This window comes from Priapulus caudatus, unplaced genomic scaffold, assembly GCF_000485595.1.
Source record: "Priapulus caudatus unplaced genomic scaffold, Priapulus_caudatus-5.0.1 Scaffold286, whole genome shotgun sequence".
In the NCBI taxonomy this organism is placed as follows: domain Eukaryota; kingdom Metazoa; phylum Priapulida; class Priapulimorpha; order Priapulimorphida; family Priapulidae; genus Priapulus; species Priapulus caudatus.
In genome coordinates this window covers 84,990-96,370 of record NW_014577347.1, presented here as the reverse complement: position 1 = coordinate 96,370, position 11,381 = coordinate 84,990, and the positions used below count along the sequence as shown (strand labels likewise).

Here is an 11,381-nt window from a genome sequence, read left to right as displayed (position 1 = left end):
AGAGTATATACTCTGCTGCGGAACCTCTCACCGTGTCCCTCGAACACTCGCTGGTCAAGGTCGGCGAACGCGCGGCGGATGTTCGCTCGCAGGCCCTTCGGCGGTTCGTTCGTCACCTTGACGCTGTTCTGCAGTACGCTGACGGGGAAGGCGCGCGACGGCATCGAGCTGAGGAAGAGCCGGAAGTCTTCGTGCGGCGCGGCGGCGGCGGCGGCGGCGCCGGATTCCGAGAACCGCTTCACGATGGTTTCCATCGCGAGCATCCACGAGGCGGCGAGGTGGCAGTTCTGCGACGCAAAAACACTTGTGAGCGAAGGGACGTATGTATTCTGTATTCATTGTATATATATTATATACATTGAATTGTATTGTATACATTGTATACATTGTATACATTGTATACATATTATATATGTATTGTATACATTGAATGCGTAGATGCAGACGTCTCGCGGCAAGTGTCTCGCATCCACGACGCGGGGAGGTGGCAGATCTGCGAGGGAAGAACCGAGCAAGCGTTGTAACGTCCCCGTGCGATTACACTGACGTTTGCACCCCCCCCCCATTATAGCATGTATCGCGAGATCAGAGTTCGAATAAGAAGTGATGACGTGAAGTGACGAGATATCTATCTGTATCAGGGTTCATAGTAGTAAGACACATGTTGAAATAAGGACTTATAAGACCCTTTCTGGAGGCCAAAATAAGACTTTTTACGCAATTTCTGATAGATCACCGACTATTAAAGTACAATAATAATATTTATATACACAATTGCACAGCAGATTTAATTATTCCGTATTATATATACAACAATTCTTACTCTAAGTCGAGAACAGTAAGTCGAAAAATAAGGACTATTAAGTACTTTTCTAAGATTTCACCAAAAATAAGTACTAATAAGGGCCCTTATTTTATTTTTGGCAAAATAAGTACTTATAAGACTGTGGAAGACCCGCTACGAACCCTGTGTATTTATGCTGAATGCAAAGATATGTCTCAATGTCTCGTGTCTCGAAGCAGATGTCTCGATCACGCACCTGCGCGGAGCCCCAGAACGTCTTGGGAGATCAGAGTTAGAATTGCACGTCGTAAAGTGACGATGCGACGTGTGCGAGTGACGATTACATCGACGTGCTTACCCCATGAATGCATCTCGAAAGATCGGAGTTCAGAATCGGGAGATCAGAATCGACGACGTAAAGCAACGAAGACACCTATCCATAATTACGCCGAACGCAAAGATGTATAAACACATATGTCTCATCACATGTCTCGCGGTGGACGCCTCGCCACAAACGTATCGCGTAGTCGTACCTGCAGGAACACCCACTCGCCCGACTTCACTGCTCTCTCGATGAGTTTCTCTGCGACGGGGCCCTGACCCTGTCCGAGCGAGATCGCGAGCACCTTCTCCGTGCAGCCCTTCTCCTTCGCGAACCGCAGGAAGGCACCCATGGGGTCGGAACCCGTGCTGAGGACGAACACCAGAGGGATGCTTGGCGCTATGTCCTCGTAGAGTATGTTCAGGTCGACGGGCGGGGATTCTACGAACGGCTGGCCGAGGTTGTTCCGCACGAAGTTCGTGACAGCCAGCATGACCTGTGAACGCGATAACACGTGAATATACACTCAACATATCTCAGTGCTGCTGCAACTCAAGGTAAAGCAGAGTACAAATTTCAGCAAGTAAAGTCAAAGTGAAGCAGAGTACAAAATTCAACATGTCAAGTCAAAATTAAAGCAGAGTAAAAAATTTTCACAGTAAGGCAGAATAGAAAATTTAAACTATCACCAAAATCTTTGGTGATATTCGGTGTCCTTTCCATTTGAAAGGGTTTCTACGACGTCTAGTACTGTTTATGATTAATCTTGCTGCTTGCTTCCTGAATTTACTTGCAAAGCAGAGGGATTACCATTCTATATCACGATAAACTGCTGATGTTCTAGAGATACTATAGGAACCAATCACAGATTCACGGAAATAAATATTCATTTACTTTTTCCTCTCTAAATGCTCGAATGAAGATTAATCGCTGGAAGTCGGTAAGCCTATCCTGCCAATGCCCTACAGGATTTGCCGGATCCAACGTGTCTGGAATCTGCTCGTATCCATCCCAACTGTTAGGATTTATTGACACCTAGAGGATAGAAAAGTAGGACATACAGGAACAATAACAAAAGAAATACTGCCTATTACTAGTGTATAAGCATATGGTATGTTTAACCTACATCGTGGATTAAGTTTTAACAAGAAAAATATTTTTAGTTTAAGATTATAATTTTTTTTAACTGTACAATAATAATAAAAAGATAAATTTTTAAAATCGTGCAACCGTGACAAACTCAATCACCTGTATCTCCCCCGAAGTGACGAAGCACTGACACCTGACTATGTCATTAGTGAGCCCCAAGAATTCAGGCAGGTCGTCTTCCAAGTCACAGCACATGTTCCACGTCGCCTACAGATAATAGGTAGTTAGGTAACCTACCTGACACTTACAATCCACGATAACCATGATAAGTAACTGTCACAACTATACACAATATGAGGCCATGAAAATCGTAGACGAGAAAGGCCACGATATTGCATTTAAGCAACGAAATTTTACTTTATAATAAAATAACTGATGAAATTTACTAAAATAATGAAAGTGTTTTATAAGTATAATAATATAAAGTGTTATATATATAATATTAATTTGTTATAATATTGTGTAGTTGCGTAGACGGTAAGACACTATTGCGGGCATTCAGATATACGCGCACACCTGAGTTACCTATCCTATAATGGTTGGGTTTAGGGTTAGGGAGTAGGCGTAAGGCACGGACATCCATAGATCGTTTAGTGAGAGTAGGCGGAGGTATTTACGGTTCGGGACATATTAAATTAGTACCAGAGTACGTTCCGGTTATAACCGGAGCCGTACCAGAGGGTAACGTTCCGGCATGTAACCATTGAGGGGACACATAATAGACACATCTCTCAGCTACTTATATAGCAGCATATAAGGATTAATGAAATTGTAGAGTGAGAAATGGCCAAGAATATTCGCGCTAGATGTATATTTTTCATCAGTGTACGAATGTGCGTTTGAATGTGAAAGCATCAGCACTGATCTGAGGTCACCCAGCTGGAACATTCATGAAGCCCGGCCATTGTAAGAAACAAAAATTTAGTACTTAACACTAACATTTTATCGTTAATAGACCAGTCGACAGCACTTCGTATTTGATATTTGTTATGAGGAAATCATGACTAACGAATTAATTCCTTTGAGGTAAATTCGGCAGCGTTCGCTAGGTCAACGCGGTCTAATAGAGAAAAAGTTTAATGTTAAGACTATATTAAGAGACTAATTTTGTTTTTGACAACGGGCCTGTTTTGAACGATTTTCTAACCTTCCGCTGCTTGTATTCACTCCACTGAGCTTGACAACAACTCAACTGCGGCCTTGAGAGGGTCTATGTCCCCAGGGTTACTGCCGAACGTACCCTGGTACGATTGGCTGTATACCAGAACGTAAATAACCAAGAATAACATATCTAAATTATGCCCGGACAGTACTACGCTTACTCGACTAAGAACGAGTCTATGGGAATCCGTCCTACGCCTACTCCCTAACCCTAAAGACCGAAACCCAATAACCATATCAGATAGTTTACCAGGAGTACGTTCGGTATAATACCAGACAGGTATCACAGGGATACGTTTCAGCAGCTACCCCTGAGAGGACAGTATAACCCTATTAGCGCTTAACTAGCGCAGCTACTAAATACTAATCATTAAGAGGTACTAAAATTACGGAGTAACTTACTGCACGCCTGGTATATAAGTGTGCTGCGCAAGTACTACATTCGATCATTACGAAGTACTAATTACGAGTACTGACTGCCCACCTGGGTATCACTACTGCGGATACTATATTAAACAATCATAGAGTTTAATTACGACGTACTGAACTGACAACGCCATGGGTAGCCATAGGTACGTCTGCTCTTCTACATTCCCGCTGCTTGTCCAGCAGGCGCCGACATCGCGCAAGAGAAAGAAGTTCCACTCAAGAGCGTCGCCGTGATGATCACCTAGCAGGGCTGCAATGATTAGTGCAGCACACAGACAATGAGGAAAAGAACGAGCTATGTCCTTGCTCGAAAACGAACCCTCTATAAGAAGCGACAGAATAGAACTGATGACTGCTTCTAAGAACGTCTGCAGAAAAGACAAAGAATATAAGACTGAAGAGACTGTCTAAAGAACCCTCTAAATAAAGGACACAGATATTAGACTGAGGACTGCTTAATGAAAACCTCTAAGAAAAACAAGATCGAATGATGACTGCCTCTAGAACCTCTGGAAAGAAGACAGATAGACTTGGATGACTAAATCTCTGGCTGTCCTTCTCAGAACAGCGCTCAGAAAGAAGCCCAAGATAGACTGATGAACTGCTCAAACAACCATTTCTGAAACGAAGACAAGGATCGACTGACGACATGCTCATAGAACCGTACTGAAAGAAAGACAAGAATATGACTGAAATGAAAACTTACTCAAACAACGTCTTAAAAAGACGCTGCTGCGCTCAGCTACGCCCAGTCCTTATGAAGCGGACCCATGACCCGCTGACCACTGACCCAGCGATACCTGGGCAACAGTTCGATAGTAGACGACTGATACGTCGTTCATTGCCGCAGCAAAGGAATGGTAGCGCGCAGTCCAGTCGCTGCTGCGCATCGCAATCAGCTACCGACCCCCTGACCCTGCGCCGACCCCTGACCCCTGACCCGCGCAGGCGTACATGGCACGTATCGTGTACATTAGGACGCTGAATCATATGTCTGCCGCAGACAGGGATGCGTAGATCGCTGCGTCCAGCGTCGCTGCTGCGCGTTCGCAATAGCCCGACCCAACCAGCAAGCGGAAACCTTTTTTGACCCCCTGGACCAGTGAACCCCGGCGTAGCCTGGCCGACAGTATCAGTGCCGGACCTGTGTAGACGCTTGATCGTACTGTCTGCCGCAGCGAGAGATGCGTAGTCGCGCGTCCAGGAGTCGGCTGCTGCGCTCGCTCGCCCGACCCCCTGCGCGACCCCTGACGCCCTGACCCCTGACCCCGCGTACCTGGCGACGTTCGTGTAGACGCTGATCGTCGTCTGCCGCAGCAGGATGCGTAGTCGCGCGTCCAGGTCGCTGCTGCGCTCGCTCGCCTCGATGCACGCGTTGAACAGCCTGCGCGAAGTACTTCAGCGAGTACTGGTACATCGGCTCGATCTCCGCGAGGTCGACGACGACAAAGTACATGATGCTGGCCGGCCGTGGACGGCTGGTATCGCTCGCAGCGCTCACCTGATCATTCCTCCGTCGCTTCGGCTTCCTCAGCGCTTAGCTTATCACGGCCCGAGTACTGCGTGCGGACGAGAAGAACGATGATGATGCATGATGATGATGCATGATGATATGAGGATGATGATGATGCTGCGAGCGCGTCGGACGGGCAGGTATCATCGCTGCGCGCGCGGACCGTGATCATCCCTCGTCGCCTCGGCTTCCTCGCCCGCTTAGCTCTATCACGCCCGGAGGTGACCTGCAGTGGCAGAAGAACGATTGATGATATGATCGATGTGATGTATGATGATGCCTAGCCGGCGCGTCGCGACGGGCCGGTATCGCTCGCGCGCCACCGTGATCATCTCCTCCGTCGCCTCGGCTTCCTCCAGCCGCTTAGCTATCACGCCCGAGGTGACCTGCGGTGCGGAGAGAACGATGATGATGATGATGATGATGATGATGATGATGATGATGATGATGCTGCGCGCGTCGCGACGGGCCGGTATCGCTCCCGCAATGCGCACACGTGATCATCTCCTCGTCCCGCCTCGGCTTTATCCTCCAGGCCGCTTGAGCTATACGCGCCCGAGGTTGGACACGTGCGGTGCGAGTGAACGATGATGATGATGATGATGATGATGTACGATGACGAGCTGGCGCGTCGTGCGACGGGCACCGGTAATCGCTCGCCGCCACGGTGATCATACATGCCTCCGTCGCCAATCGGCTTTCCTCCAAGCCGCTTAGCTATTCAACGCCACGAGGTGACCTGCGTGCGGAGGTAGAGACGCGATGATGATGATAGATGATGATGATGATGATGATTCGCTGCCGCGCGTCGCGACGGGCCGAGTTATCGCTGCCGCAAGCCCACCGTGTTCATCTCCTCCGTCGCTCGGCTTTCCTCCAGACGCACTTAGCTATCAGCCGAGGTGACCTGCGTGCGGAGAGAAACGATGATATTGATGATGATGATGATGATGATGACGATGTCGAGCGCGTCGCGATGGGCCGGTATCGCTCCCCTGCGGCCAACCGTTGATCATCTCCTCCGTCGCCTCGGATTCCTCCACCGTTAGCTTATCCGCCCGAAGGTGACCGTGCCGGTGGCTGGAACGATGATGATGATGATGCTTTTAGATGATTGAGCGACCGATGCCGCGCGTCGCGACGGTGGCCGGTAGTCCGCTCGCGCCCTGGCACCGTGATCATCTCCATCCGTCGCCTCGGCTTCCTCCAGCCGCTTAAGGGCTATTCACGCAACCGACGGTTACTGCGGTGCGGATGAGAACGACGATGATGGATGATTGATGGATGATGATGAGGATTCGATGATGATGATGATGATGATGATGCTGCCGCGCGTCGCGACGGGCCGGTATCGGCTCGCTGACCGCGCCCGTGTCATCTCCTCACGTTGCCTCGGTGCTATCCTCAGCGCCGTTAGCTATCACGCCCGAGGTGACCTGCCGGTGCGAGAAGAACAGACGATGATGATGATGATGATGATGATGATGATAGATGATGATGATGGATGCTGCCGCGGCGTCACGCGACGGTGGCGGTATCGCTCGCGACGCCACCGTGATCATCTCCATCCGTCGCCTCGGCTATCCTCCAGCCGCTTAGCTATCACCCGCGAGGTGACTGCAGTGCAGAGAGAACGATGATTGCATGATGATGATGAATGATTGATGATAGATGATGTAATGGTTTGTATGTGTCCTCGTTTAATAAACGATGAGAATTAGTTAATGTAATAATTATAATTTTAATAATTATAATAAAAGCAGTGACATAAAAACAAAACAATTTGTATTTTCACGGTTTGATGATAATACTACTGCTTGCATGGCTAAGCTGCTTGCTGCTGCTGCTTACTACTGCTACTACGACTACTAACTACTCACTACTATAATAATAATAATAATATATTAAATAACAAAGAGCCGCAGAGCGTCTGGATCCAATCTGAGTCTGTTGCCTCAACGATTATAAAACGCTAAAATTTCAGTCTGTGCGTAGTAGCAATTTGTTAGGCGCAGCAGATCAGGCGGAAGAGATCCCCGGGTACGGCAGATTGCGTAACAATCATGGTTAGGACACGCCCACTATCGCAGAATGAGGGTAGGGGAGGCGTGGGGATGGGGGTGGGGGAGGGTGGGGGAAGGGGCGGGTGAGGGTGGCGTGGGAGGGGGAAGAGGCGGGGTGGGGAGGGGGCTCTTAATAGGCCAAAAGCAGTTCACGTCCTTTAGTTAACATCAACAAATGCCAATGTTTAACGCCGCCTCTTGAGGGTCAAGAGTTATCCGACACTTACTCTTCGGATGTCAGCAGAAGAGGGGACATTTCATGACAGTCCCTTTCAATAAAGCCATAAAAAATGCTAGCGTCACCGCTGAAACAAAAAATTTTCAATCGGCCTCCGTCAACCATGTCCATCAGAAAATGTCTTAAAATCTGCCCTGTGCATTGACCTTTGACCTAGTGACCTCCAAATTCTGCACAGTGATGGCTGTGTCCTACCATGATGCTATACACCGATATCACGAGCCTAGGTCGAGCCCGTTTAGATTTGTGCGCGCAATTCTGCATTTCCTCCTATACTTAAGTTAAAGAGTGAATGTTCCCCCTTCTTTTACACCTCTTGACCTTTGACCTTTGACCCCCAGCTTCGACATCCCAACTCGTTTTGATGATCCCCCCAACGACCCGAATATCCGTGACCGGTACGTCGAGCGTTAAGATTTGTGCCAACTGTTTGACGGACGGACGGAACGCAGCGGACGACCGACGGACGGACGCACGCACGGACGATCATGCCATTCTAACAAGCTGCATCTGACTATGTCAGATGAGCTAATTAAAGTAAACATCTCCATCTAAACTAACAGCAGAGATGGAATCGTATACAGCTACACTAACAGCGCCCTCTATGAGCAGTGCTTGCCATGATTACTGAATCCTAACGTGCTATCCGGAATCCTAACGATCAAGCAGCGAGCAGAGCGCAGCGAACAACGGCCAACATCTACCTTCGAATCGTTCAGCGTGTTGATGAGTTCCACGTCGTCGAGAATGTTTTCCGCTTGAGTTGAAGAGCAAGATGCAGAATCTTATCCTCGATTCCCTTCAGGCTGATTCTTATCCTCGTTGATTCTCTACGGAATCAGTTCGTTCCTCTGCCTCCTCCAGATCTGGTCTCTCCAACCTCGACGACATCACTGTGCACGACGAGCGCAGGTCAGTATATTATGTTATTTATATTATATATATTAGAAATATATATTATATTATAGTGATATATATTATGTTATATTATATTAAGTATATATATATGGTATTATATTAGGTGTATATAATATATGGTATTATATTAGGTGTATATATGGTATTATATTAGGTGTATATATGGTATTATATTAGGTGTATATAAGTATTATATTAAAGCCGCACAATGCGGCATCCAAAACGCTAATTTCTCCAGTACTAGACTAGCAAATACTTCGTGTAATGCATAATGCATACTAACCTTATGGCAAAATAAACTCTAGTTGCCTCCCATTTCACTGCGCGTTGTTTATAAAAGGTATTTTGAAAAATACCTCCAATGTTGTTGAAAATCTCCGATGTTGTTGACAGTTTCCAACAATCCCCTACAACCGTGCAGGCGGTGCGGCGGTACAGTGCGCTACGGGCGCAGCAAAGATAAAAACATGTGACGTCACGTCACCACTTCGAATCTATTTTGTTTGGAAACAGTCGGCGTTTGCGCCAGTTTCCTCACCTCTTTCTTGTGGGTTTTAAGCAAACGCGCAGTGAAATAGGAGCAACTAGAGTTTATTTTGTCATAAGGTAGTGTGATTATGCATGACACGAAGTATTTGCTAGTCTAGTACTAAGAGAAATTAGCGTTTGGATGCGCATTGTGCGGCTTTAAGTATATATATGGTATTATATTTAGGTGTATATATGGTATTATATTAGTATGTATATATGGTATTAATTAGGTATTTTATATATTAATTATTTATTATACGTTTTACATGATGGCACGAACAAATATGGGCTAGTTTACATCGAGATGCAATGTAATGTAAGAATCAAGGATCACGATTAGTCACTGTTTGTATTAGATTGCATCTAAATAATATCAGTTAGATATAAGTTATGGTTTTAGATGTTGGTATTAAAATAGCGAGCTCCGAGTTGATTGTTATTCGTAATGCTTTTGTAAGCATTGATATGAGAGAGTATAGATAAGACCTCACCTGAGGAGCTGATCTTCTAGGCCAGACAACGGTGACGGTGAAGTTGATGATGGTGACTTTGATGCAGACCTCTGGCATGTAGTGCGGGTTCGACAGCTTTGTCGTCATGTAGAAACGGAAATTCTTATCATAATCTGCAATGCACGACGTTAGATAGCAATTAAAACATAATATATCAATGATACGACAGAACAGTAAAGCATATGACACCATAGGATAGAATACACGCACGCACGCACGCACACACACACACGCCCACCCACAACCACCACATACGCACGCACCACGCACGCACGCACGCACGCACGCAACACACACGCCACCCACCCACAACACACCCACATACGCACGCACGGCACGCACGCACGCACGCACGCACGCACGCACGCACGCACACACCCCTCCCACCAACACACCCACATACGCACACAAGCAGCCACGCACGCACGCACACACGCCTCCCCCACGCACGCACGCACGCACCGACGTCGCTGTCCCCAAGGCGTATCAGCAGCCGGCCGCCCTGCATGAACGTCTGCTTGAGCAGGATGGGTTCTAGCGCGGGGTCCAGCATCTCCCCGACCTCCTCCAGCAGCACGGGCATGCCGATGCGGATGCAGTTCTCCAGCGTGCGAAGGAAGCTGCCGTCCGTCAGCTTGATCACCTTCAACCCGTTCTTGCTCTCCATCTGCCTCACCCAGCGGTTCGCCTAGAGGACGGAGGAAACGTCACGTCACGTCATAACAGCAACCAGCAAAAGGAAGTCACATAAAAACCTAGATCTTCCTACGCAGCCCGTTCTTGCTCTGCCCTCATCTGCCTGACCCAGCGGTTTGCCTAGCAGGGACGAAGCAAGCAATAGCGAAAATGTGCAGACGATTCTCACGCAGGAACCTAGAGATCTACCTAGGCAGCCGTTATGATGGCCTCCATCTGCCTCACCCAGCGGTTCGCCTAGCAGGGAAAACAGGAGGAGGAAGCTAGCAGGAGCAAACAGAGATCGTATACCCTCCATCTGCCTCACCCAGCGGTTGAAGTCACTGTTCGCCCAGCCAGCGGAGGAAATGGAGATCGCCACCTATCTCGCCAGCATCACGGATTCCTACCTGCTCCTGAGGATCGATCATGAGCGGCCAGCGGCGCCCACTGGTGACGAGAATGGCGTTCTCCGTCGAGACGGTGTCGCGGGGAAGACCGAACGAGTTCCACTGTCTGATGACGAACGGGTCTCCGAGGATCTGTATGAGGCTCAGGTCGTTCGAGACGGGGATCTCCAGATCTTTGCATCGTGCTATCCATCGCTGCACCAGCTGTAAAGTGAGCAAGAGTAATATGATGAGGGCATGCCACGTGCAGTGCTAATTAGTAACGTATAAACGTGGACTTGAATATCAATTGCGTGTACACATGATTTAATTAAATATATTTAATTAAATCATGTGTAAATGCATATATGCATATTTTTTAAATATGTAATTTAATATGTTTTAGTATTTAAGCTAAATGTTTTTATTTAATGTGAGGTAAGCGAGTGACGGTATTATGTTTGCTGGTTACAGTGTTGAGACGATTGGTAACTATATCTAAAGTTAGTAATTGACTTGAATTACGCAGTAGAACAGACATGAAACAATAATACATTACCTTGTATAAAGCAGCTACTCCCACACATGCGATGGCATAGAATAAACAAGAAACCTTGCCAACTACATGCATGAAAAATACACTTGCTAATACTAGGGGGTGGGGTGCTAGGGTAGGGTGCATCATAATATATATATA

The 11,381-nt window shown here is 47.4% G+C and overlaps 1 protein-coding gene across 1 annotated transcript in view; it reads right to left on the bottom strand.

Annotated features, from left to right (window-relative positions):
- The window catches only part of LOC106808562 (dynein heavy chain 6, axonemal-like), an 88,968-nt gene that overhangs the window by 10,930 nt on the left and 66,657 nt on the right, over positions 1-11,381 (bottom strand). Inside the window, 9 exon segments of the mRNA XM_014811324.1 lie at positions 32-287; positions 1,318-1,602; positions 2,001-2,141; positions 2,355-2,462; positions 4,800-5,229; positions 9,600-9,625; positions 9,627-9,733; positions 10,083-10,308; positions 10,706-10,909. Coding sequence (XP_014666810.1) covers positions 32-287; positions 1,318-1,602; positions 2,001-2,141; positions 2,355-2,462; positions 4,800-5,229; positions 9,600-9,625; positions 9,627-9,733; positions 10,083-10,308; positions 10,706-10,909 — 1,783 coding nt within the window.